We start from the raw sequence: 25,487 nt of genomic DNA on the forward strand, positions 1-25,487 counted from the left end.
TTTAACCAAAAGTGAAATGTTCTATAGTCGATCTCCTTTTTCAAAATTTATCAGAACATTTGTATGCATAAACAAACGCAAATTTGTACAATTATTAAGTACTTAGAAAATCACCAGCAGTTTATTTCTGTGTGCATACATATGATATGTATTGATACATTAAAATGCACATGTGTTTCAGATTTCTGTTTAAATTTCGCACTACTTCATTTGCTAAAACATACTAGCTTTTCTAATTTCCAAGAATACGCGCTTTTACAAATGTACATTCAATTCCATGGAAATCTAAATAATATTTAATAATAGACAGTTTTTAAACTCAAACAACAAAAAAATGACTTTAGAATAAAATACAGTATAATTATACAATTCCATAATATTGTGTGTTAATTTCAGTTTATTTGCTGAATTTTTTTTAATTTAAGACAAAATGATCAGTTGAAATCGCATAACTTTTTCTAAATGATGTGACTTAACAATTTAATAAAAATATTCTACGATCTACACTTAAAACTTGCAGTAAAACGCAGATCTATAATAGGTCGCAATATTTATCAGCTTAGCACCAATAAAAAAAAAAAGTTACTATCTAACATTTAATTAGAAAATTTATTTTAAAATTCTCTTTAATTAAATAGATGCAATCAAATAATTTGAATTTTGTATATTTGTAATTGAAATTTAATCGTCACTTTACGCAATAATGATAACTGTGTTTTTATAATAATTAAACTCTTCATACCTATAGAGAAAACTATATGAACAGTTATACACACGTGTTTTTTCATAAATATGTTCTCTAATTAAAATGTTGCTAAGTGTGTTGCTAAGTTTCATAAGCTGAGTCTCAGCAACACTTTAGCAACATTGTTGCTAATCATTTGCTTCGCGTTTCGTATTTGCCGTTACTTTTAGGTTGCCGACGCACAGTTATCCACCGACAATTGTCGTTAGGCAAACACAATTAATTGATTCCATTAGTTATTGATTTTGTACACAATTGCATATAACAATTGATTACAATGGAAGTAAACTTCACTGTCATAACTTTTCGAATATTCAATTAACTTACGAATGTGTAACACAAACGCAGTTACAAATACACGTTGTACCACTGTGCGCGCTGAGTGCGCATCGGTTTTCCTTGATGCGACGCGAAAGTAAACTTATCAGAACGTTTTCGATTCCAGAACGCGCAACAAGTCGTGTCGCCTATCCTTTGATATAGAAAAACTGAATTTCTAAAATGTGAGTCCCAAAGTGTTTTATAAATAAATAAATTTTTTTAGGGAAATATCTTTTTTGCGTGTGTGCAAAATGCTGGCAAAAAAATAAAAAAAGGAAAATAATTAAAAAAACGTTTTGTTGTTTTGATACTCGATGTTCAAAAGTTTTTTGAGAGGGAACATTTTTTATTAATTTATATATATTTTATAATATATAAATAGAATTTTGCTTACAAAAATAAGGAACAAGTGTTTTTGTTGTTATTTCCAAATAAAAAAGTTGGCTGTCGCAAAAAATTTCGCGTTCTGTATTTCATCGATTGAGGAGCTTTATGTATGCTGTGTATGATTAATAGAATTTAATATGTATATGATAAATGATATTCGAGTGAATAAGTTCAAAGAATAGTTGACCTTTTGAATTAGAATTAGCATAAAGCGATTGCGCTAATTATGTAGATTCAATGGACTTGGCGCCAATAATTCATTCACTTAGATACGACAGCGTTTGTTTATTATACGAATTTAGATATTTGGGTAAAGGACAACGCCCAAAAGTTGAGCGTTACTTCAGCACATTAGCATGGTCCTAAAAGAGGTGACGTCCTCCTACGAGTGGCGCCTCATTGATTATCATGAAACACTCCCTTGAGCTTAGCAACTCGAGCAAAATGCGGAAAACTGGTTTGCGTTAATATAAGCTTTGCGCTAGCCGAGAATTTTGATGCGCCATTGTTTGGCTCTAGCTGTATTATTTGGGTGTGCGAATCGCGCTGGCGAGCCAAAAAAGCATGACGACATCATCTAGTGTTGTAGACTCAAAACGCGTAGCCATGTGGCAAACACTTTCACTTCTAGCCGACCGACATACTCACGCACTCTCACACTGAGAGCGAGGCAGATAGAAAGACAGATAGATAGGCGTCAGGGGTGGTTGGATAGATGGCTGGCTGGACAGATGGATGATGTCAGAGGCGCCTCAGAAGTGTGGAGGAGACCTATTGAAATTATTGAATTTAATTTGCTTGCCACATGCCAACCAATTAGCAGAATACTGTACTCCACTTCGAAGCTAAAAATGGGTTTATGTATATACAGTATGCAATTAGCTTTTGGGTGACATGGGAAATGCATGAAAGCTGATTTTTTGCTTCAGATTAAACACGCAAAGCAGTGGGAATCACTATCCAAGGTCAATCGATAAATGCACACAACACAAACTGAAACTAAATGTATTTTTCACAACACAAACAGCTGCAACAACAATGTCCTCTCCCGTTGGCCCAACTCCGGCAAATGTTGTCTGCCCCAATTGCCGGCAACAGGTGACAACTCGCACTGAGCCAAAGGCCACGAACAAAACGCATTTGATTGCGCTTCTCATGTGCTGCTGCTTGTAAGCATCTTTCACGCTCTTGCTCTTTGCTCTTGGAATCATATATTTGTTCTCTTTCTTTTCTTGCAGCTGCTGGATCTGTGCTCCGTTTCTCTACTGCACAGAGTGTGCTCGCAACACCGACCACTATTGCCCCTCGTGCCAGACCTTCATCGGCAGCTATGAGCGCTGATCGGAGCTGAAGTGCAAATCTCACATTCTTGGGAAGCGTCACCCCAGAGGCTTAACACTAGTGCACCTTACTGCCCACTCTTCTCTTTTGATATTCTCCAAATACTATATATACCTCACCACAACTTATTATATGTATGTTATTCGTATACAATTACTTTAATGTTGGTAAAGAAATTATAATGCGATTCCATAATAAAGTCTAATCACACAATCGAGTGCGACATTTTGTTTTGATGGGCGTATACTTAATATGCTCTAAAGTTGCACACTATTAAGTGGAAGTTGGCTAGTAATCTGTGCATCGGGAAAAGCAGCTATAACTTTCTTGCTGTTGGGCTTCAACGTGTGAATCAAGTATTCAAATTAGCTTGGTTGTCTTAATTGCGTATACTTAATATGCTCTAAAGCCACAACTTGAATCATTATGGTAGCAGGTGTAATCAGCTAATTGAAGAATAATAGAAGAACCTTAGGAATTATTATAAATTTAGAAATCGTGGTCATTAAACTATTTAACAAATTGGCAAATGTATAGTAACTGCAGAAATTAATATAAATAAGAAATTGGCAAAAAAATAATAATTGCAGAAAATAAAAAAAAATGTTAAATTCGCAAATATTTCAAAACCACTAAAATTGAAATAAATTAGAAATTTGCAAAAATACAAACTTATAAATTAAAATTAATTAAACATTACTGTCTTTAAATTAAAAATAGAGACACACTTAGAATTCCTCACAAATTGAGTACGCCTCAATTGAATTATATCGAAATGATCAAACAGATCCACATTAATTGGTACAGTATAAAAATTAAGAATTTATACAAAAAGAGCAACATCAAAAAATACTTTCGCTTTTCTTTCGCCTAATTTTTTGCAGCAGTCTAAATCTATACATAGTTGTTTAAATTAAAAAAGAACACCTACGACTGCTTCTTCTTATCTGTTTAGCAGTTTATAAGTTTAGTTTAGCGTTTTTTCTATAGTGTGTTTGATGACGTTTGCTGCCTGTTGGTAACAAAATGGACAACATCGCACATACATACATATATACATAAGCGTGAGCACACACTCCCACACACACACACACACACACGTGCTAATACTCGCCTGTAGTGTATACATACATATGTTCTAATGGATACAGAAATATGTGTCGGCAACAACTATAGCGACGACGACGGACGAGCGTTTTTTTTGTATATTGTATTTGCTCGCCGTTCAGCAGTTTCGTGTCGATTCGCAAGCTGTGAAGACGAAAAAGTCGGAAGCAACAGCAACAGCAGCAGAAGTAGAATCCGAATCCGAATCGACAAGCAACAGTTGGGAGAACGAATCATCGTGAACGCAGCAATGGAAAAAGGCAAAATCGAAAACGAGCAGCCGCCAAGCTATGGTGATTTGGCGAGTGCTCCAACAATGCTACCACCACAGCAAATGCCACAGCCAATGCCGCAGCAAATGCCGCAGCAAATGCCGCAAGTAATGCCACAAGGAATGATGCAACCGATGCCACAAGGAATGCCACCACAACAAACCATCTTTCCCATGCAGCAACAACCTGTTTACATTCAGGGTTCGTTTTGGTTATTCGTTTGTTTTTTAGTGACATATTGAATTGTTATTGTTTTGACACAGCACCAGCACCAAATTATTTGGGCGGCATGCCGACGATGGTAACGTGCCCCTCGTGCCACGCTCATCAGCAGAGCGTGGTCAGATATGACCCCAACACGAAGACACATTTGATGGCGCTCCTTATTTGTATCTTGGGGTGAGTTGATGAGATTACGCAATCGTTGATGATGAGATTTTTAACTAATTCACCTTCTAATGAGGATGTTCAGTGGAATTTGTTGCTGTTGCATTCCCTACTGTATGGACTCCTGCCAGAGTGCCGTACATCATTGCCGCAACTGCGGCGCCTATATTGGCACCTACCAAAACTAAATGAATGTGAAATGTGAACCAAAAACATAACCACAAAACCAATTTAATGTGCTTTTAATGGACACACTCTCTCGGACAAAAGTTCAACGAATGACAAGAGTGATATTATTGCGGTCAATTAATGCCGCAATTTCTTATTAAAGTCACAAAGTTTCATATACCGAATGAACTCAAGATAAACAAAAAACAAGTTTTACGATCAAATCAATAATAATAGCAAACACCAAAAACAAAGGAAACCCAAACAAAAACACTCATTTCTATGTGAAGCACAACGAATTATTACAAACTGTAATCAAAAAAAATAAATAAAATATGAAATGTATTAATATTATTTGCTATGTTTTATGCTAATTAAAATATAAACCGTTTGTTTTTTGTAAGACAACAAGTGGTATTCAGTGTTTGTATTCCCACAAGAGTGATGGAATACCCTAGGGTAAACAAATCTATGATTGTTTATTCTTAGAGTGCTTAGGGTGTGCCACATGTGCTTTGAATTTTAATAAATTCGCAAAGCTAACATAAGAGGTGCTTTGGGATCACAGTGCTTCCGATTCCCACCACATTGTGGTGAGTATAGAAAAAAAAACAACACGACGAAAAACATAAATTAAATGTCTTTCAAAATATATATGGAATGAAACGACAACGAATAAAAACTATCTATGTTAGAAACAGTGCAGGGCAAAACTTTTGGACTACATTTATGCTAAAAGTAATTCCTTTAGTTTTGACAGTGATATATTCCTGTAATACCCTCATACCTAATAGGCAAAAACAAGAAAAATTTAGCGCCAAAATTCCCGAGACGATATATGTAAATACATAAATTCAAATACATACATACATACGTCTGTCAAAATGAGCATCTAGATTTTAGAGACTATAAGAGATATTTCTATATTTCTTTTAGACAGCATTGATTATATCGAAATAATTACATATGTGTATATTTCGGTATACTTTAGTATTTTTACGAATATTAATTTGGTATATTTAAATGATAAAATCATACCGTTATGTTTGGCTTCTATTGAGAATAGGATCTTTACTATAGCACTCTTTTTTATATTCTATATTTTTTAAATTTTGCATGTCGTCATATAACACGATACGAATTCGCTTTAATTTGCTAAGTTGTGCTAAGTAGTCGAGATAAAGTTTGGCATGGAATAGCTACAGCTTGATATGTGAAAGTAAAATTCATTATAGTTTAAAATGTTGAACAAGTAATATTACTAAAGTTATATTGAATTGAAATTACAAAGTACTGCACAGCTTGCCTTAGCTTAGAACTGTGTATTAAGACTAGTTACACCAACCGCATCTGCTTTAAATATTTGAAATCGTAATGAAAGTGTTTACACTAACTTCGAATCGTTTTAACAGATTACAAAAGTAAAAAAAAACAACAAGAAAGAAGAAGACTATAAGATAGGAAAAGAAAATAAATAAGGGTGAATGAGAAAAATAATTCGACACAGGATGCATTGAAAAACTGTATTCTCGTAAATATTTAATCTTTATTCAATAATGGACTCAATGCTGACTGTTCAAAAGATGTTGCGCACCTCAACAATATATCAAACGATAATGAATAGTTAGCAAGATATGACTTATTGGGGATATCAAAATCTTTCTGAAGAAAGTATAGTTTGTCCCGACAAAGCTTTACAAATCACATTTTTTATGGGAATTCGTCAAATATGCTTATAGGTGGAACTTTTCAGGTATGATTCTTGAGCCTGAGATTTTTAACAACACTGAAATCAGATCTACGACTCAAATAAACAACAATAAAATATTGTGTTGTCAGCAATATTTGTTTTTTTTTTTTTTGCGGTTACAATTCATAATTATAGTTGCGGTCAGTTTGGATAAGCACTTAAATTATTTTTCTAATATTCGTAATTAACCACAACACTATTCAAAGTGGTTAGGATATACGGATTATATATAAGGCAGAAGGCGCATTACCGCTCCTAATCCGAGGGGAGCAAATTTGTAAAATGGAAGTTGGTCGTAAATCGTTCCGAGTGACGTGCCCCAACTGCAAATTGGAGGTGAAGACAGAATCGAGGGCGGAGACAACATTAACCACGCTTGCGACTACGATTTTGATGTGCATATTTTGGTAAGCAACCAATTCGAATATTTCAACTTGTTTAATAAAGCTAAATACATATTTGTGAGGCAGCTGCTGGATTTGCATTCCATTCCTGTATTTGCACGGATTGCGCCAAGGACATCGAGCATACTTGCCCCCTGTGCAAAAGACATATTGGCACCAACGAATGGTGAAACCGTTCAACACTAAAATTAATATAACATTAATTAAAGGTGAAAAGTTCAAGCTGTTGTAATTATCTGTCTTCTATGTTTACCATTTAAATAAAATTTTCTTGCTTCTGGAACACTTTGAACATATTCAACAATAAAAAAAGTATGTTATAAATGATGTTTCTTATCCGCATAATGGTATTGATATTCACACTGACAATGAATTACAGTGCCAAAAGGTTCACTTGATTCCGTTCTGTTCTGTATATATATATTTATTATAATTGCAGTCAGAATTTGATAAGAGTTTAATGCCGATGCCAGACAAAACCAATGTTTATCAAATATTCGTAAACTAATCTAACTTTACAGAAAGATCGCATCGATTTTGTAACTCGCTCTCGCTGTAAATTCGAGCGTTCTCAATGCCATACTATTGATGTTCTCGCTACTTTGGACGCTCTCAACGCTTCGAATTGCTTTCTCCATGTTGGGTGTTGCAGTTTAGTCTAGCTTTGGAGTTTGCTCTTTATCGTCAGATTTGTTATGACTGCTGCGTTTCTAATATGATATTTAGTATACATACATCATAGTATGTGGTATATAGTATATACAATAGTATATACCATAGTGTATAGTTCAGTATTATTGCTTAAATTAAATTGCTGCTAGTTTAATATAGTATTAAGTATACATCATAGTATATAGTATATTATATACGGTATATACAATAGTATATACCTAGTTTAGTAAATATGGTACATATAATAGTACTCAATAGAATTGTATTATAATGTATTGGATTGTATTATATTGAATTTTATTGTATAGCATTGTATTGTATTGTATTGTACGTACATATTGTTTCTGAATAGCTTAGCATCTCGTTGATTCAAGCCAAATAAGCACTTCAGTGCTAAAAGTAAACTTGACAACATTTTTATTACTTTGTTAAACTTTTCAAGTTGTCAGGAAGCTAGTAAAGCATATCTGCTGAAGGAGAGAATTCCATAAGATATGCTTATAAGAAGAACTAGAAGCCCAATTTAAATGAATATTGCAATGACGATTAGAACAACAATACAAGTAAATCGTAACTTTATAAACTATGTATCATATTGTTTGCAATAATTATGTTATGCGGGTCAAGCTGTATAATTAACAAATCCAGCTCTGGTGAGTTTTAATACATGTTTAAACTATTTTGTTTATATATTAACTGCACTGCACTATAGCATTTAATACGGGCAGCTGCAGTTGTATATAAGGCAGCAGTTGCATTAACGTCTGACTTCTCAGACTGAACGGAGTTAAAATCGAGAAATTTAAAAAAGTCCTAAGATGAACGTTGGTCCAGAGTCAACTAGACTGGTTTGTCCTAACTGCCAGATGGAGGTGATGACTAAGGCGACGGCAATAACGACAACAAAAACACATTTAATTGCGATTCTTATGTGCTTATTTTGGTAAGCAATCGAGTGGACTATACCAATTTATACATAGAGAGTAATGGATTAATGTTGCAGTTGCTGGATCTGTGCTCCGGTGGTTTATTGCACGGACTGCGCCCGAAGCATCGAACACACTTGCCCCTCGTGCAACAACTATATTGGCACATACGATCGCTGATACTGCTAAGAAATAATGTTTTAAGTTTTCGGATAAAGTGAATCAAAATAAATTAAAGCTGAATACGTTAAGCAGTGCTAAATAATAATGTTTTCTATGTTTTTCACATAAATAAAATGATGTTCAAAATTTTTAAAATCTTGTTATTGTCTAGTTAAGTTTACAGATTATTTTATATATAAAACCGTCTCATATATGGTTAATAAACATACTAACAAGTAACGAAATAACTTTAACTATTACGCAACAATAAATAATTATGGATGTTTTCCTTTTGTTGTGGGTTACTAAATATAATATAACTTTGAGTAAGTTTTTAAAAAAGTTTATACAATGTGGGTACCTCTACTTGTAGATAAGGCAGCGGTTGCTTAACAACCTCAGACTGAGCGGGGTTAGGAACCAGAATTTAAGATTAACGTATGACACCTACAGTCCTACTAGACTGTGAGATACCCACTACTAATTTAAAATAAAAGCAAAACATTGCGGTATTATTTATAATAAATAAATTCAAATAATATAAAGAAAATGTACAATTTTGGTCTATGAATGTATTCCTAAATTTAAAATCTACAGTAGAGTATAAAAAAAACCCGATTATAATATATAATACTAAAATATACCAAAGGCTACAATTGATATATGGATATACTCCTTAATTTAAAATCTACCATAAATATACCAGATTGTTATTTCATATATATAATGATATGATATATTAGGTTGCACAACAAGCGCAATCAAATCTTGAATACACAAATTAGAAACGAAACACTCTAAGCTATTATGCAAAATTAAAGGAGTACAGATGTTTTTTCGATGTGGTTCAGATGTATAACTAATACATATGTGGTAAGTTTGGTTGTTTAAAATACTTTCTTAACATATCGACCACTGCTAAAAACATTTTATGTGGGTAGCTGCACTAGTATATAAAGCAGAAGTTTCATTATCGCCTGACTTCTCAGACTGAAAGGATTTAAAACCGGAAACTTTAAGAAAGCAGTAAGATGAACGTTGGTCCAGAATCGACTAGGCTGGTGTGTCCCCAATGCAGGACGTCTATTAAGACTATAACTACTCAAACATCTTCAAGTAGAACGCATATGATTGCTCTTCTTATGTGTTTAGTTGGGTAAGCAATCGCATCGAATATTCCAAGTTATAGAGAGTAATCATTTAGTGTTATAGGTGTTTCCTTTGTGCTCCATGTGTGTATTGCACCGAATGCGCCCGAGACATCGAACACACTTGCCCCTCCTGCAACAACTATATTGGCACATACAAACGCTGATGCTGCTATGAGATAATGTTTTCGGGTAAAGTGAGTGCTACTCAAAAATTAATCAGAGCTGGAGAGTTCGAGCTGCTCTAATTATTTAGTTTTTCATAATTTATGTTTGTCACTTAAATAAAATGGTCAAAAAAATCAAAAATCTTGTTATCGTCTAGTTAAGTTAAAGATTATTTTACATATATATAAAACACTGGGGTTTGCATAACGAGGCGCAACCGTCTCATACTATATATGGGTAATAAACATAGAAAGATGTAGCGAAACAACTTTAACTATTAAATCTTCAACATAGAGAAATTAGAAGCGAAACACTTCAAACTATTATGCAAAATTAAAACAGTACAGATGTTTATTTTTTATGGGTCAAGCTGTATAATTAATTCATATAACTGTGGTGAGTTTGTTTGTTCAAACTACTTTCTTAATATAGTTACATTTAAAATGCACTCGTATATTGACCAGAAGTTTCATTATCGCCTGACTTCTCAGACTGAACGGATTTAAAAACGAGAACTTTAAGAAAACTGTAAGATGAATGTTGGCCCAGAATCAACTAAACTAGTGTGTCCCACTTGCCAGGTGACGATTACGACTAAAACGACTCCAAGATCTTCAAGTAGAACGCATCTAATTGCTATTCTTATGTGTGCAGTTGGGTAAGCAATCGCATCGAATATTTCAAGTTATAGAGAGTAATCAATTTGTGTTATAGCTGTTGTCTCTGTGCTCCATTTCTGTATTGCACCGAATGCGCCCGAGACATCGATCACACTTGCCCCTCCTGCAACAACTATATTGGCACATACAAACGCTGACAATGCTATGAAATAGTAAATTATGAGTGCTACCCAAAAATTTATCAAAGGTGAAGAGTTCAAGATGTTCTGATCAATTATGTTTTCTATGTTAGTTGCTTAAATAAAATGTTCTGGCTTCTCGCACACTTTAAACATTTTCAGAGTGATTCATTTAACACAATAAGCAAAAACTTGTAATATGAGGTTCAGTTGAAGTTAAAGATTATTTTTATATAATATTGAAGTGTCACAGCAAACATCTCTTATATTTTAAAAGAACAAAAAAAAAATCCTTTTGTGGATCACAGATTCAGATGAATTTGTCAGCGTTAATGTCCTGAGTAATTATTAAAAATTTAAAAATATACATATTTAACTAACATGGTGTTTCATAACTCAATATTCGTAACCATAAAAATTAAGCAAGCTCTCTTAATGTGTTTGCACAGCTGGAAATAAAAAAGCGAGAAATACATCATAAAAGCACAACTTAAATATACAAGTTAGAAAAATTTCTACTCAAAGGTTTTCTACTTAACATATATGATTTACTTCAGTCTAAAATATAATTGATTTTCATAAAATAATGTGATGTGATTAAGGATTATTGAAGAGTCCAATTTATTTATTCGTAAGATTTAAACAACTTTTTAACCAAGTTAAGATATTTATCAGACTTGTAATAAAAGGAAAGAATATTTTTGTTGAGTGGATAATACATACTCAATATTTTGTAAAAGAAACAGCGATACGATCTCCCTGATCAGATTTCATTGATCGTCTACTACGCGCAGCAGAAAAGTTGTTAGTTGGCAGGCAACATTTGCAAAGCTTTTTTTTTGGCTGTGTTGTTGCAACATGTTAGTTGGGCACAATGTTGCTGAGATATAAACGCAATAGATAGCCGGTGAGTACACAGCAAATGCTTAGTTATCAACGGCACTCAACTCAAAGCGGATAAATTCAGCATGCAGTCGAACTTGCAACACAACGTGGCCTTAAACTATCAGTATCAGCCGCAGCCACCGACACAGACGCATATGTTGCCGCCACAGCCGCCGAGCTATGATCAGGCGACACATGTGCAAATGTTGCAACCAGCCAGAGCCACAACGCAAGTGATTGTCATACAACGTAAGTGATTCCCAAAGTGTTGTTGTTGTTGTTGCAGCTGAGTTGCAAGTTGTGCATTTGCAGAGGAAGCCCCTCCAGCTGTTGGACCCGATGCCTGCTTCATCACGTGCCCCCATTGCCATGTGCGGAAGCTGACGCGTATCGAGTATTCGCCCGGTGTGCGGACTCATTGCATGGCCGGTGTCTTGTGTCTTGTGGGGTAAGTGTGTTTGTTTTCTTATCTCAGATTTCGAATCTCACTTGGATATGATATCTTATCAGCTGCGAGTGTGTGGGTGTGTTTGGATTTTTCCTAATTTATTTTTTAATTTTTTGTTGATGCTGCAATCTTGAATCTGGGCTGTCAACAGGCTTTGGTGTTTCGCCTGTTTGCCGTACTGCGCCACAAGCTGCATGAATGCGCATCATTTCTGCGGCAATTGCAACAAATTTGTGGGCGTCTATAATCGCGATTAACAATTTGCCAATTACCGATTGCTGCAAAACAATAAACATAAACAATATCCCCCAAATACTTGAACATTACTTCATAGTTGTTGAGATACACAGATACACAGATACACATACAAATACACAGACACAGACACAGACACAAACACTCTCGCCGTAAGGTAAACAAATAAAGCACACACTCAGCAAAAAGCTTTCGCTGACAAAACAGAAGAGGAAGAGCGAAACCTACCACAAAGCTGACTGCGCCAACGGCTTTTTATTGATAAGCAAACCAATTGGGTGCGTTCATTGCGTTCAGCTTTTCATGGCTATTTCGTGAGCTGTCGAACTCGTCATATTGTCGCCTCAGTCATAGCCCGATAATGGAACCCGTCTATCCAAAAGCACCGCTCGAGGCGCCCAAAACGCTGACCGGTGAAGTGCATGAGCAGCCGCAAGTCGAGCAACAGCGTCTGTTGCCACCCACTTACGATCAGGCAACTGCGACGCCGGCACAGACCTCGGGACCGGGAGTAACAGCAACTGGAACTGCGATTCCAGCAGTGACCACTGGACCATCGACCACACAGCACACGGTGATTGTGGTGCCTGGCTCAGCGTACGGACCCGAACCGCAGGATGTGCAGTGTCCTTACTGTCACAACTACACACGCACTCGGGTCTCGTATCGTCCGAATTCACGCACACATCTTATTGCGCTGCTGCTCTGCCTGTTTCAGTGAGTAATCAATCGGCTCGCTGAGCTGATAAATGCTGATAAGTAAGAACTACAACTACAACTGCTTTTACGATAACTGCTTTAGGCTGTGGTGCTGCGTCTGCCTGCCGTACTGCATTTCCAGCTGCATGAACACCAATCACTATTGCGGCATGTGCGACCAATACTTGGGCACCTATTTGCGCAAGTAAATCCCAGCGAACGGAAGTGACGAGAAACCAGAAGAAGAAGAAGCAAAGAGATAGATACAAGAGTGCTGCTAATTACACACATACACATACTATACATACACCTGTTTTGTATACCTAAGATAAATCGTTCAAATACATTGTTTAGTTAATTTTATCTGAATTTCGTGTTCTCCAACCAACTGAAGATTGCCAAAGTTGTGCAGTTAGCTTTTAAGCTCGCTCTCTCGCTCCCACACGGATCAGCGCAGAGCTCATTTTGCTTATTGGCCGCACAACTCGACTTTAGTCGCGTGTTGAAAGCGCAGCGAGGCAGACGACGAAGTGGAGTTGCGCAAAGAGCGAACAGATCGGCAAGCAAACGTGTGCAGAGAGAGAACAGTGGAGAGAGCAAACGTGTATAGAGAGAGCAAACAGTCGGAAGAGAGAGCTGGTCTATTAAGCCATCGCTGCAGCTTGACGTACCTGCAAATTAGCAAAGCAAACAAAGCTCTTTTTTTATTTAGTGGCTGTGATTCACTCTTCTTGAAGTTGCTGCTGAACTTCGTACCTAAGCCAAACAGTTCCAAGCCAGAGTCGGACATGGATCAAAAGCGTGCCATGCTTTATCCACAAGTGGATTTCAACACACCACCAAGCGCACCATTGGCAACGCCAGCCGTTGGTCCCATTGAGGCGCCGCCATCATACGATGTGGCAACTGCAGCTCAACCAGCTCCAGTGATTGTTGTGAATGCTCAGCCACTGCCCCAGCAACAACAACAACATCAACAGCAACCACAACAACTGGAGCCCACAATTGTGCCAGCAGGTAAATTGCGATATGAGCAAATTGCAATGGAATGTGACTGACTCTCTATCTTTATAGCTCCCTCCAATTTGGGTCCCAATCCCTGTCGGGTGCTGTGCCCCGCTTGTGGCGTCCAAAAAACAACGCGCATGACGCACACAGCCAATGCACGCACTCACCTGGCTGCAGCACTAATCTGCCTCGTGGGGTAAGCACTATACAATGTATATAGTATAGAAATCTATTTCTAACTTTACGTTCATTCTTTCAGCTGGTGTGTCTGTGCCTGCTTTGTTCCGTATTGCATGAACAGCTGCCGCACAGGCAACCATTATTGCCGCAAGTGCAACACTTTTCTGGGCGTCTACAATCCGAAAGGCGTCAAGTGATGGCGATTACGAGAGATGCGCACGATTAAAATATAAGATTAGATAAGCTATACTTAGACTGGCCACATCAGCTGATTATTGTTTTAACTATTTGTAATTAAATATGTATACACAAACACACACATACATACCTGCTGCCATAACAGCTTCCATGTGAAGAAACGAACAAGTCGGGGCTTGGCGCTCTCTGCTGTTGGCGGCCTTAAGCTCCATTTGTAGTATATTGCGTAGGCGCAATGCGGCAGCTTTACTGTGGGGCTATTAACTAAAACCATTCACGGTAGATGTGCGATGAAGCACACAACACACATCATAATACACAAACATTATTAAACATAAAAAAAAAAATTTAAAAAAAACGAGCACAATTACACTTCCACTTTTTGTCGCGCGCACTTTAATCCGGTAATTGGCGTTGCCAGACGCGAAAAATTGTTTTGGCAACACTTGCCTGTGTTCCAATTGGACTATCGCGATACTGGCAGAATTGTTTGTGTGAATACATTGTGGTGTTTTTGACAATTCAATTTGCTGTCACACTTGGTGTAATTCCGGATGCGTGTTTATATTTATTTAATGTTTCGTAAATAGTTTATCCAAATTAATTAGTGCAGTATGTTTGAAAAGAAAAAAACAGGCCGAGCACAAGCCCAGAGACGATGGCATTGAGCTGGAGAATCAATTTATTATGCGGTTTCCGAAGGTACGGCAAAATGCTTTGTTTACATTCTAGAAATGTCTCAAATTTTATCTGGACATTTTCGATTAGCATCTTGCGAATGCTGTGCATGAATCAATACAAGCTGGCACTGTTAAGGATCGATTGAGCATACAGCTGGATCAGGATCTGCGCTATGGCGAAGTACGTCTGGATGACCAGTTGCTGTATGCCAAAATCGTGGACTTGCCCACAGTGATGGAGAGCTACAAGACGATTGACAATAAAAGTTTCTACAAGTCAGCTGATATTTGCCAGCTGCTAATCTGCAAGGAGGAGCCCGAGGATGAGACGGAGAAGGAATCACCCAACAAGAACAAGAAGAAGGATCCCAATAAGGTGGACAAGAAGTATTTGTGGCCACACGGTATAACGCCGCCTTGCAAGAACGTAAGAAAGCGGCGCTTCCGCAAGACACTGAAAAAGAAGAACGTAGAGACGCCGGAGATAGAGAAGGAAGTGAAGCATTTGCTGCGCATCGACAACGAAGCTGTACGCGTCGACTACGAGATCATCAATGAGGAGGACAAACCGAGTGATGAGCTGGATCAGTCCGACATTAAGGTGTACAACGATGCAGACGAAGATATGCAAGATGATACGATGCATGCCAGCGACAAGACGGTCAATGAGAGTGCTTCGCAACGTGACATCAACGTGGAATCAGATGACGAAGAGACGAGCAACTTTGATACCCATCGTGCTCCCAATATGGGCGTGGCGGCACATGACATTTTCGGCGAGGAAGTGTCCACAACGGATGATGAAGATGAACCCACAATGCCGGGCAACGAGTCGCGCCCGCAGCGTCATGAACTCGAGGAGTCTTCTCGTCTTTCTGCCGACGATTCGCGTATGTCAGACTTCTTCGGAGCCAGCGGCAGCGGCGGTGCCGGCGCCAACAGCAGCGTCAAGATCGAGGACAACGAGTTCAACAAGTCTATGTTTGGACGGGAGGGTAGCAGCCCCAAGCTGAGTGCAGCAGGCTCTAGTTCTAATCTTGCTGCACCGAGTGGCTTCTATGATAATCAGATGAGCAAGCGCGAAGAGTTCGAGAATCTTGATTTCATGGACGAACCTCAACCGCAATACACACAGCAGCAAATACACGAGAAGATTAATCAGCTTACCCGACAAATTGCCGATCTGAAGGCGCAACAATCGCAGAAATCCACCGAGATTGCTTCTATTCAGAATAACACATTGAAGCAGCGGATGCAGGAGACGCTTGACAATCTGTATACTCAGGTCATTGAACGCGAACTGGAGCTGAAGGACTTCGAGACAATGCTTGAGCAATGAAATTTTATTTGAAGCATTTTTATTAGTTAAGAGAATTTAAAGTTAAGTTGAAATTCATGAAAAATTTTTGATGGCAAATATTAAAATTTATTATCAAAACCTATATTACTCGAAATTAATTAATTGAGCGTAAAAAACAACCAAATTTTGTTATTTCATACATATCTCTTTTTTAAATTATTTAGTGTAAATTCAATACCATAAAACCAAAAAATTGGATACATATGTTTGTACATTTGAATAAATGTAGGATATCTCTTTAAGATGGTAATTACTTTTATTTAGATATTATTATTATTTTAAATAGCAATGACTGAAATAAAGGCAATACAATTGTTAATAACAATGGAAACGACATATTTCATAAAATACCAAAAGTGCATTGGCGTAGTATGTGCATATACCAGCTCATTTGCGATTTATCACAGATACACGATGATTTGCTTATCGATGTTCCAAACCGACGATGTATCGATAGGTTGGACGGTAGTTCAGCAACATTTTGTGTTTATTCTCGCGTCACATACGGCAACTCCGCAACAATTTTCTATTTGGCAAGAAGAAATTGCAGAGGTTTTTCATACGAAAAACGCAGTTATATATTGCCAAAAACACATTAATGGATTGCTAACAAGGTGCCAGAGTGAACATATTGTGTCAGCGAGGACGCTGCAGTGACCGTTTGCGAGCATATCTCCAACAAGAGCAGCCACAACAACAGTAGCAAGCAAGCAGTCGCAGCAGTAACAACAACAACAACAACATCCCAATACAATTGCAAAAACAACACACAAAAAAGAAAAAACGAAGAGAAAAAGAGAAATAAAAGTCGGCCAGCTGCATTTGACATCATTTAGAGGCAGCGGCGCTATTTATTATGGACAAGAAATCATCGCCCGTGCGACGACAAAAGCGCCAAGCGAAAGTAATCGAGGAGAACTTCTGGGACTGCAGCGTCTGCACGTACAGGAACTCAGCGGAGGCGTTCAAGTGTCGCATGTGTGACGTGAGGAAAGGTGAGTGACCTCGATTGCACGGCAACTGCGACAGCGAAGCCAGCAGAGATGCCAGCGTCACATTTGAATTGCGATGAAGGACAGACGCAAATGGGTCGTCGCTGAGTAATTTGCAAATACTCAATTGCTCATTGTCGATGTATTCACACAGTCTCAACACACTCTTATTGTGCTCATTAGTTATGCACGTTACTCATATATTGTTTTTTTGTGTCTTTTCGGTGGCAGGCACTTCCACGCGTAAGCCACGCCTCAACTCGGCGCTAGTCGCTCAGCAGGCGGCCACATTGCCGGGCGCCAGTGGCAACATGCCCAACGGCAAACCGGCGTCGAGTTCGCGACATGGCAGCGGGCACGACAGACAACGACACAAACGTTATCCAGCCCGCTTGAAGAACGTGGATCGGTCCACGGCGCAAACACGTGAGGTGACCGTCAATTCGGTCACGGTCTTTATCACAGAATACAAGGCCAAGCCAGTGAGCAGTCGACGCGAGTCCAGCGAACAGAGTTTCAGCGAGAGCAACGACAGCAGGAGTTAGGCTTAATCCTCCCTCTCATTACTCTCTATCTAATTTATATATATAAGCAAAAGGGCAATTTTTGTGTTCCCATTTTTATTTTGTTTGTTCTCTATATGGTCGAGATATAGATGATCTTTTACCCCTTCGCCTTCCTATCTACATTGCCCACTACCCTTCCTCCCCCCTCTATATACGAAATCCAATGTCGTCTAAGTGTACAACTAAAAATTGTAAATTCTAATAATAGGCCTAAGTACAATTGTAAATCTATAGCCTGTTCTTAAGTTAGCAAGTATTAAGCGATCTTCATGTTCAAATTATTCCCAAAAAAAAAAAGAAAACACAGAGAAGCAGCTGCCACAGCATCAATGAGGCAAATAGCAAAATCAAAAACAAAGAATTCTTCCAAAATTGTACAGCAAACAAAACACACAGAAGATTTGCACCGCTTTTGTAGCTGATAACTGCATTTAAATGACGCTGTGGTCTGCTAAAAAGAAAAAAAAAACGAAAAACAAAACAAATTCTCATAACAATTTCGAATGTGAAGTCGACTACTTTGTACATATTATATTTTCAAAAAACAAAATGGAAAAAAAACGCTGATGATAAGAAATGAAAAACTGTCTCGTATTGTAATATTTGATTCCTAATTTATTGAATTGTAAGCGCAGCGTATTCGTACGCATACATAAACATTAATGTTATACAAGTCTATTGTTTTGATAAGTGTCAAATTAAAGTGTAATTTGAGTTAGTACAAGCAAGCAGAAAAATGTTCAATGTTCACATCACGCCCATTGAATGGGCAGACTTATTGACGCCTCTCTCTCTGTCTCTGTTTATGCAACTTGCGGCTTGCAACAGATCAAATAACCAAGTTCAAGAATGTATTTCTTAACTTATTTCCCTACTAGCCCCATTAAATGGTTTTCTTTATTAGTATATTTAATTTTTGGAAATTATAATTTTTTTTTGTATTGTATTATACTTGTTAATGTATTTTAATTTACTAACTTGAGTTGCCTAGTTAATTGCTGCATGACAACGAACCTAACGAAATATGGCGCACGCATGTGAATAATAAACATAGAAAATTTGCTAATTTAATTAATTTTGTATACAAAGACTGATTAAGCAAAAATACCACAAGAACCCAATATATAGACGACATACATATATCTCTATAACGATAGCCCACAACAAACACACTCGTTTATTCAGTTGGTTTCTGTTTTTTGCCATAGAAGAGTAAACTACAATAACAATAGCAACAACAAGAACAACAACAACAATTTTTGTACTTTACAGTAACAATTTATAGCGTAAAATGATTAGATGAATCAAAACAGATTTTGATACAGTTTTTAGTAACGAATTAAGTAGATATGCATGTAATTTACAAAGGATTCCTTCACACACTCACACACATTGCTAAGCCCTGCAGTCAGTAAGTTGCTAAAAAGCTTTCACACACACACACACTCACTCGAATAGAAATAAAAGCTCATTGAAAACTGCCGGACTGAGTACGATAGTAAAAAACAATAAATAAATAAATAATTACAAACACCAATCAAGCAACCAACAACAAATACAACTTCCAACAAAATAGTAAAAATATAATAACAACAGTAAATGGCAGCTTACAATTTTTTAATAAGTATTTAAAGTTCATAGTTTACATACTTAGCAAACAATATACAACAAAAAACGAATAAATGAATTATAGCAAACAAATAAAAACAAAAGAATTGTAACAAGATTAATTAAAAGCACACACACAACAATTTAAAAAAAACAAAAATAAACATTTCAAATTGTGTAAAGCATAAAGTTTTAAATAAATTTCAAAAACTAAACTCAAAACAAAAAAAAGAAAGAAAATAAAAGAACGTGTGACTTTAAAGCAGTCTCCAAATTGAACCCCCAACTTGCCTCCCCCTTTATCTCTCTGTCTCTGTATGTGTGTGTGTGTGTGTGCATCATCTGTATCTGCTTCTAGCCTGGCACAGTTGTGCCACATCGCCAGCGCCATCTCTAGCTACGCCTTTGGCAGCTGCCTCAACTTTCGCACGCTTCGCAAATAAATTACAAATTGTTTCGTTCCAGCAGCGCGTCGCTGCCTTTGCCTCTGCTGTTGCCTCTGCCTCTGCTGCATTGCTACTACTTACACACTGTGCTTGTGCCACACCCCACAGCACAGTCCACACTCCACACCCCCCTCCACGTCCACCAACCCCACTACACTTGCTTGCTGCCCCAACAATTCGTTTCAGTCGACACTGACATTCGAAAATTTCGTTCGCTTTTCTCTAAAATGTTAAAATTCACAAGTCCTCCTCTCGCTCTTTCTGTATGTGTGTGTGTGTGTGTGTGTGTCTCGCTCTGTCCGCTCGTCTGTCTATCCCTGACTTGCCTCAGGGGATGAGATGTGTAGTGAGTGTGTGTGTGTGTTCTTTTGGGGGGTTGCGTTCTATGTGTGTGTGTGTGTGTGTGTGTGTTTGCCTCGAGTCTCGAGTCGAGTCGAGTCCTGGTGCCGGCTAGCACAGAGAACTTGCGTTATCAGCGACGCTCGGTGCGCTTATCTTTTTCATGTACGTTGTACGTTGTACGTTCTATTCGTTCGCTTCGTCGTTGCCTCGTTCATTTGTGCGTCCTTCGCTTGCCCCCACCCCACTCCCCCTCTCTGCTCTGCCTCCTTTTGCCTTCTTATCCGTTTGTTTGTCCGTGCTTCCGACTCGTCTGTGCGACCGTCCGCACATCCTGCTCCACCCTAACTGCTCTTGCCTGCTCCCCTACCTCCCTCCCTCCCTTCCTCCCCTCTCTGGACTGCCTTTGTTACACTTGCCGCTCCCCATGTGCGTGTGTGTGTGTGTGTAGTTGTTCCTGTATTTGTATTTGTGTCGTAGTCAGCAACAAAAATGTGCAGCATTTGGAAAATGTGTTAGAGCAACTCCGTTTTTGGGATGCCTGCTGACTGGTCTAAAGTTGTACATGACGCATACGCCGCATTGGCCGCCAGCGCGATCGTCAACACACACACACGCACACATTGGACGCTGAACACTGGACAGCACAAAAGCCTTTAGTTTGCTTGAGAGCTGGGAGGAAATCTCATGCCAATGTAATCCCAGCAAGTAACTTGAGCGCTTTATGGCACGTGTACGAAGGCAAAACGATACGAGTATCGAAAGGAATGTGTGTGTGTGTGTGGCAGCCACTTCGTCCGTTTTAAAGCTCTGCCGCATCGCACTTTAAGCTCAGCCAAGAGTTTTAAAGTTTTGCGCGTTTTCGGCATTATCCGTTTTAATTACATTAAAAGTTTTTGGCATTAAATAAATTGAAGCCGAATGCCGCACTCTCTCTGAACTTATGTCACTTTGATCCCAGTTACAGCGCGTAACTTTTGCTGTTCATGCGAGCAACGAGGAAAGACAATGGTAGCCAGGACATTCACAATGAATTTGACGGCGCGGGGAGAGTGGAGGAACGGGGGGGGAAGGATGAGCCACCTTTTTATCCCCTATCTGCAGACAGTTGCTGCTCAGTGAGTCGGGTGTAATCAAGTTTAGTGTTTAAGGCTTTAAATTGAAATTCCAGCATTATAGAGCAAGGAATGCCAGGACTTCAGTTGCCACTATTTTTGGGGGTTGAGTTCAGCAAACACAAAAAAAGGGTTGAGCACATTTCAAAGATGCCTGCCGCCAGCTTGCTGCCTTATCTAATGTTGCACGGCGCGTTGGCTGCAACAATTTTGCAATCAGTCAGCGCCACTCACGGATCATAAATCAATTATGCAAAAGGGCTCGTAGAGGTGGTGTAGAGGGCGTGAAGGGATGGAGAGAGGGAAAGAGGGGGGAAAAATGTCATGAATAGCGCACGCTAATTAAATCATTATCGATGCAACAACGACTACGCCACATACTGCAGCTGCAGCAAGAAGAAGAAGTGTTGTCGCCAATCAATCCGACCCGTTGCCCCAACACTGGCATCGCTGCTGCTGCCTCTGCTGCTGCTGGCGTCGCAGTCAGCGCCATTGTATTTATTTCTCATGTTCAAATCAAATTCCCGCGTGTGCAATTTTTCATTTGCCCTCAAAATGAAAAGGAAGTGGAAAAATGTGTTAAGGTGCGTGCGATAGTATGTGTGTGTGTGTGTGTGTTTCTGGGGGTTGCAAGGCTGCCACTGCCGCTGCCATTTCGCTTCCGGCGTGCTGTCCTTGCGCTGACACGAGGTCCCAGGTAATGTCTGTAATGTCGCGCAGTCTCGCTGTCTCGTCTCTTTAAAGCAAGCTGCACAAGCAAAAGCTGCCTTTAAAGAGCTGCACTCCGAAAATTGGCAAAGAAGACACGCATGCCGTCGTCGAAGCCGACAGGTACCAAGAAACATGCCGCATGAGGCATGCTGCCAGTGCTCTGCGCTGTATCTCCTTGCACGAACGCCCACACACACACACACACGCACTCATACATGCATAGACACACACAACTTGCGCTCTAAACAAAACAAAATGCGTTGGGGAGGCAAAGCGAAGGCAAAGGCAAAGGCAGCTGGCGTCGACGACAGCAAAAGCAACGTCATTTTTGTTGCTGCTGCCTGTAAGGACTAGAAGTGAGAGAGGGAAAGAGAGAGCAGGAGAGAGGGGGAGAGCGAGGGACGCGTGGGCAGCGGGGCAAACACGACACCAAGTGTACAATAGCTTTAAGCTTAAACTCTCACACACATAGAGACAGACACAAAGTTGCACACACACACACACATACAGTCACACTTATGCTGAGCGTATATTTTAAAATACAGGGTCACAGTCAGAGAATTGAGAAAACGTTTCGCTGTTGTTGTTGTTGCTGGCAGCCAAGCGAGTCGCAAGTCGCGAGTGGAGAGTGAAGAGACCTTCAACTCAAGACTCGAGACGAAAGCTTTGTGAAGAATTCTGCTGTGTAGAATTCTTCACAACAAAACGAAACGCCCTGTACATCGGGAAAATTCACGGACGAACGTTATATGTCCAAGTCCAAGAAAGAAAAATACTTGCCATGCGACAACATAGCCCAGCAGCGACCAGGGCTGCACAAACTCTTTCGAAAAAATGTCATTTCGATGCCAATATTTTGAGTGTGTGAAGCTTTAGATTGAAATCAAGCGAATACTTGTCCAGTTTTTCAGTTGTTGTTTCATAAATTATTATTAGATCAGATACGGGCCAGGGCACGAGGGAGAGGGGGGAGGAGGGGAGGGGTACAGTTATCGTAACAGTTTCAGCTAAATATAGCTGGACTTTTGAGACGCTGGCACAGTTTCAAATTCCGATGAACACAACATACAACATACGTCAACTTTCTTATCACGCAAAACAAAACTTAAATGATATTTTAGTTTGTTCAGCTGACAAGCTGATAAGAAGTGCCAATGCACTGAAAATATTAGGCGATGGAAAATCATAGACAAATGCCAAAAACAAAAGATTGTGCATAATTATATACTGATTTATTGTTGATCTTATAATGATATTTATTACAAAATAAACTTAAATAATAATTGTATTACAAATACTTCGATTTTATGAAATGTTAACGCAAGATCATTAAAATCTCAAATTTGTATATTAAACATAGTTTAAAATTTACAACTTTTTGTTATATTTATATACATATGTACTCACATTTTGAATTTGCATTAAAAATAATAATAAGAATGAGATAATATAATTACGCTAATATTTTTATTACTTTAAGATTAAATTTAGTTGACGTATTTATTAATATAAATTTATTATTTAATATCAATCATAGTCCCCTTTAAAATATAAAAGCTGTTTTTTATATTAAACAATTGTTGGGAAATTTATTTAATATATTGTTTTTATTTAATAGTTTTAATATTTTTATTTTATTTTGAAGTAAACTTATCTACGTATGAAAAATAAAAAAAAAATCCTCAGTTATATATGTACTTGTATATATAAAATCTTTTTTTAGTTCTGTTTTGCTTTGAGTAAAATGTAAATTATAAAAGTAAATAAAATATTATTATTATTGTTATGGATCTTTAACTTTTAAGCGCGAAATGATCTAACATAAATTATTATATACATATAAGAAGACTAAAAATGTTGCAAAGTACAAACCAAAAAATAATAATAAAAAATGCGTAAATTTAATATTACTTTTAGAGAAAATATTGTAAATTCTCTAACATTAGTTTAAAGTACAAATTGACGATGAATTAAAAAAGCTGTTGTTGGTTTTTTGGCGAGTGTAATTCACAAGATATAATTGTAGTTTTTTTATGGGTATTACCAATTCTCTATTTCTAGGGAAAACCACAAGAAGCAATACCAAACAACAAAAAAAAATAGAGAGAAACATATGGATTGCAGGTCGCAGTTGCGACTCATTTCTAAGCTGTCGCCAGTTGCCATGACGCAGCCCTGGCAACCCAGGCAGAGCAAGGCAAGGCAAGGCAATGGCAAAGGCAAGGCAAGGCGACCAGGCAGCCAGCCAGCCAGCTTCAGCTCCAGCTACAGCTACACAGCAATGGCTACGACGACGACGACGACGTCGACGACGGCGACGGCGACGACGAGCTGGAGCTCGGGCAGCTTGGCGGGCAGTGTTGCGGGGCTGGCAGCGCCCATTTGAGGGAGCCATCAGGCAGCGCATTTGTTGGCACAGCGCACAGCGTTTGACATTTCCCGATACTTGCTGGGGCGGCGCGCCAGCATGTGCAGAGAAATCATGCGGCCAAAAACAAGATAAAAGAATCAGTTACTTTATGGCGCGTTCGCCACCAAAATGTTTCAAGTTTTGCCTCGCATGCCCGAAAGCAACACGAAACTTGAAGCTTGATGGCACGAAGCGCCCAAACAGTTGTTGGATTTGTCGATGGGCAATGCGACGTGCCAAGCAATTGTCTACTTGATGGCGCGACGCTGGCTGTGCCCCCCACCCCTGCGTCGCCGTCGTCGTCGCCATCGACATCGTCGTCGTCGTCGTCGTTGTCGTTGTTGCTTGCTAGTGGTGGGTAGTCGTTGGCGTTGGCAGCGGAGTGGCGAAGCGAAGGGGGGCCAGCAACAACAACAATAGTAACAGCAGCAATTCGCTCTCTCTCTCTCTAGCTCTCTTTGCTCTCTGGCTCTCACACTCTCTCGCGCTCTCTGTAGTTGCGTGTGTGTGTGCGCTGAATGTAGCTGAGAGCGCTGAATGTCGCATTTTCAAATACAACGGACTTTTGTTTGGAGCAGCCAATTTCCAACTGGGATCGCAACGTGTGCGAACTGCAGCAACAATTGCAAATGCGCCAGCTAACAAAATAAAAAAAAACCTACAAAAATCAACAACATTTAAATACACTCACACTCACACACAAACATACAATATATATTCATGTCATTGCTGATAAGAAAAAAAGTATTGCCTACTTTGTAGCGCTTAAAGCTGGTGCTGCGATAATCAAAGCGTTGCAATTATCTATGCGCTGTATTGCGTATGCCATT

General features: G+C 38.7%; 8 protein-coding genes and 3 long non-coding RNA genes across 13 annotated transcripts; 10 read left to right on the forward strand and 1 right to left on the reverse strand.

Moving 5' to 3' along the window:
- Positions 1-1,151: 1,151 nt before the first annotated feature.
- On the forward strand, positions 1,152-3,023 carry LOC132791734 (lipopolysaccharide-induced tumor necrosis factor-alpha factor homolog). The gene is made up of 3 exons (XM_060800778.1): positions 1,152-1,248; positions 2,481-2,622; positions 2,692-3,023. Exons 2-3 carry the CDS (start codon positions 2,492-2,494, stop codon positions 2,792-2,794), a joined length of 234 nt encoding a protein of 77 aa, XP_060656761.1. The 5' UTR covers positions 1,152-1,248; positions 2,481-2,491; the 3' UTR covers positions 2,795-3,023.
- Positions 3,024-4,035: 1,012 nt separating this feature from the next.
- LOC132790209 (lipopolysaccharide-induced tumor necrosis factor-alpha factor homolog) lies at positions 4,036-5,101 on the forward strand. Of its 2 annotated transcripts, none has more exons than XM_060798671.1 (3): positions 4,036-4,374; positions 4,437-4,572; positions 4,637-5,101. In XM_060798671.1, exons 1-3 carry the CDS (start codon positions 4,152-4,154, stop codon positions 4,746-4,748), a joined length of 471 nt encoding a protein of 156 aa, XP_060654654.1. In that variant the 5' UTR covers positions 4,036-4,151; the 3' UTR covers positions 4,749-5,101. The 2 variants fall into 2 exon arrangements, with proteins under 2 accessions (XP_060654654.1, XP_060654655.1); XM_060798672.1 differs by having other exon boundaries at positions 4,646-5,095.
- Positions 5,102-5,977: 876 nt separating this feature from the next.
- Positions 5,978-7,039, forward strand: LOC132788742 (uncharacterized). Its single transcript, XR_009632652.1, has 3 exons — positions 5,978-6,481; positions 6,685-6,885; positions 6,949-7,039. It is a non-coding gene; the product is annotated as an uncharacterized LOC132788742 (long non-coding RNA).
- LOC132788741 (uncharacterized) lies at positions 6,979-16,370 on the reverse strand. Of its 2 annotated transcripts, none has more exons than XR_009632650.1 (3): positions 16,278-16,370; positions 7,136-7,292; positions 6,979-7,064 (listed from the first exon to the last, which is right to left on the reverse strand). It is a non-coding gene; the product is annotated as an uncharacterized LOC132788741 (long non-coding RNA). The 2 variants fall into 2 exon arrangements; XR_009632651.1 differs by having other exon boundaries at positions 7,136-7,287; positions 16,278-16,369.
- Positions 8,303-8,758, forward strand: LOC132791745 (lipopolysaccharide-induced tumor necrosis factor-alpha factor homolog). The gene is made up of 2 exons (XM_060800796.1): positions 8,303-8,497; positions 8,558-8,758. The coding sequence occupies exons 1-2, from the start codon at positions 8,373-8,375 to the stop codon at positions 8,658-8,660; spliced, it is 228 nt and encodes a 75-aa protein (XP_060656779.1). The 5' UTR covers positions 8,303-8,372; the 3' UTR covers positions 8,661-8,758.
- On the forward strand, positions 10,413-11,007 carry LOC132788740 (uncharacterized). Its single transcript, XR_009632649.1, has 2 exons — positions 10,413-10,616; positions 10,673-11,007. It is a non-coding gene; the product is annotated as an uncharacterized LOC132788740 (long non-coding RNA).
- Positions 11,684-12,384, forward strand: LOC132788736 (lipopolysaccharide-induced tumor necrosis factor-alpha factor homolog). Its single transcript, XM_060796289.1, has 3 exons — positions 11,684-11,891; positions 11,955-12,090; positions 12,242-12,384. Exons 1-3 carry the CDS (start codon positions 11,726-11,728, stop codon positions 12,345-12,347), a joined length of 408 nt encoding a protein of 135 aa, XP_060652272.1. The 5' UTR covers positions 11,684-11,725; the 3' UTR covers positions 12,348-12,384.
- Positions 12,631-13,413, forward strand: LOC132788733 (lipopolysaccharide-induced tumor necrosis factor-alpha factor homolog). The gene is made up of 2 exons (XM_060796286.1): positions 12,631-13,062; positions 13,148-13,413. Exons 1-2 carry the CDS (start codon positions 12,707-12,709, stop codon positions 13,251-13,253), a joined length of 462 nt encoding a protein of 153 aa, XP_060652269.1. The 5' UTR covers positions 12,631-12,706; the 3' UTR covers positions 13,254-13,413.
- LOC132788732 (lipopolysaccharide-induced tumor necrosis factor-alpha factor homolog) lies at positions 13,539-14,551 on the forward strand. Its single transcript, XM_060796285.1, has 3 exons — positions 13,539-14,061; positions 14,119-14,248; positions 14,312-14,551. The coding sequence occupies exons 1-3, from the start codon at positions 13,833-13,835 to the stop codon at positions 14,427-14,429; spliced, it is 477 nt and encodes a 158-aa protein (XP_060652268.1). The 5' UTR covers positions 13,539-13,832; the 3' UTR covers positions 14,430-14,551.
- Positions 14,684-16,563, forward strand: LOC132788730 (transcription initiation factor TFIID subunit 7). Its single transcript, XM_060796282.1, has 2 exons — positions 14,684-15,132; positions 15,199-16,563. The coding sequence occupies exons 1-2, from the start codon at positions 15,118-15,120 to the stop codon at positions 16,447-16,449; spliced, it is 1,266 nt and encodes a 421-aa protein (XP_060652265.1). The 5' UTR covers positions 14,684-15,117; the 3' UTR covers positions 16,450-16,563.
- Positions 16,564-16,946: 383 nt separating this feature from the next.
- LOC132791439 (RING1 and YY1-binding protein A) lies at positions 16,947-18,514 on the forward strand. The gene is made up of 2 exons (XM_060800352.1): positions 16,947-17,465; positions 17,694-18,514. Exons 1-2 carry the CDS (start codon positions 17,327-17,329, stop codon positions 18,005-18,007), a joined length of 453 nt encoding a protein of 150 aa, XP_060656335.1. The 5' UTR covers positions 16,947-17,326; the 3' UTR covers positions 18,008-18,514.
- Positions 18,515-25,487: the final 6,973 nt, after the last annotated feature.

Source organism: Drosophila nasuta, chromosome 3 (genome assembly GCF_023558535.2).
Source record: "Drosophila nasuta strain 15112-1781.00 chromosome 3, ASM2355853v1, whole genome shotgun sequence".
NCBI classification, from domain to species: Eukaryota; Metazoa; Arthropoda; class Insecta; order Diptera; family Drosophilidae; genus Drosophila; species Drosophila nasuta.

Bases quoted from the DNA above. Each gene is read 5' to 3' on its own strand.
- LOC132791734 (XM_060800778.1), top strand. From the start codon at position 2,492: ATGTCCTCTCCCGTTGGCCCAACTCCGGCAAATGTTGTCTGCCCCAAT. The intron at 2,623-2,691 runs GTAAGCATCTTT...CTTTTCTTGCAG, and splicing joins CTTCTCATGTGCTGCTGCTT to CTGCTGGATCTGTGCTCCGT.
- LOC132790209 (XM_060798671.1), top strand. From the start codon at position 4,152: ATGGAAAAAGGCAAAATCGAAAACGAGCAGCCGCCAAGCTATGGTGAT. The intron at 4,375-4,436 runs GTTCGTTTTGGT...GTTTTGACACAG, and splicing joins ACAACCTGTTTACATTCAGG to CACCAGCACCAAATTATTTG. The intron at 4,573-4,636 runs GTGAGTTGATGA...CCTTCTAATGAG, and splicing joins CTCCTTATTTGTATCTTGGG to GATGTTCAGTGGAATTTGTT.
- LOC132791745 (XM_060800796.1), top strand. From the start codon at position 8,373: ATGAACGTTGGTCCAGAGTCAACTAGACTGGTTTGTCCTAACTGCCAG. The intron at 8,498-8,557 runs GTAAGCAATCGA...TTAATGTTGCAG, and splicing joins ATTCTTATGTGCTTATTTTG to TTGCTGGATCTGTGCTCCGG.
- LOC132788736 (XM_060796289.1), top strand. From the start codon at position 11,726: ATGCAGTCGAACTTGCAACACAACGTGGCCTTAAACTATCAGTATCAG. The intron at 11,892-11,954 runs GTAAGTGATTCC...GTGCATTTGCAG, and splicing joins GCAAGTGATTGTCATACAAC to AGGAAGCCCCTCCAGCTGTT. The intron at 12,091-12,241 runs GTAAGTGTGTTT...GGCTGTCAACAG, and splicing joins GGTGTCTTGTGTCTTGTGGG to GCTTTGGTGTTTCGCCTGTT.
- LOC132788733 (XM_060796286.1), top strand. From the start codon at position 12,707: ATGGAACCCGTCTATCCAAAAGCACCGCTCGAGGCGCCCAAAACGCTG. The intron at 13,063-13,147 runs GTGAGTAATCAA...TAACTGCTTTAG, and splicing joins CTGCTGCTCTGCCTGTTTCA to GCTGTGGTGCTGCGTCTGCC.
- LOC132788732 (XM_060796285.1), top strand. From the start codon at position 13,833: ATGGATCAAAAGCGTGCCATGCTTTATCCACAAGTGGATTTCAACACA. The intron at 14,062-14,118 runs GTAAATTGCGAT...CTATCTTTATAG, and splicing joins GCCCACAATTGTGCCAGCAG to CTCCCTCCAATTTGGGTCCC. The intron at 14,249-14,311 runs GTAAGCACTATA...TCATTCTTTCAG, and splicing joins GCACTAATCTGCCTCGTGGG to CTGGTGTGTCTGTGCCTGCT.
- LOC132791439 (XM_060800352.1), top strand. From the start codon at position 17,327: ATGGACAAGAAATCATCGCCCGTGCGACGACAAAAGCGCCAAGCGAAA. The intron at 17,466-17,693 runs GTGAGTGACCTC...TTTCGGTGGCAG, and splicing joins CATGTGTGACGTGAGGAAAG to GCACTTCCACGCGTAAGCCA.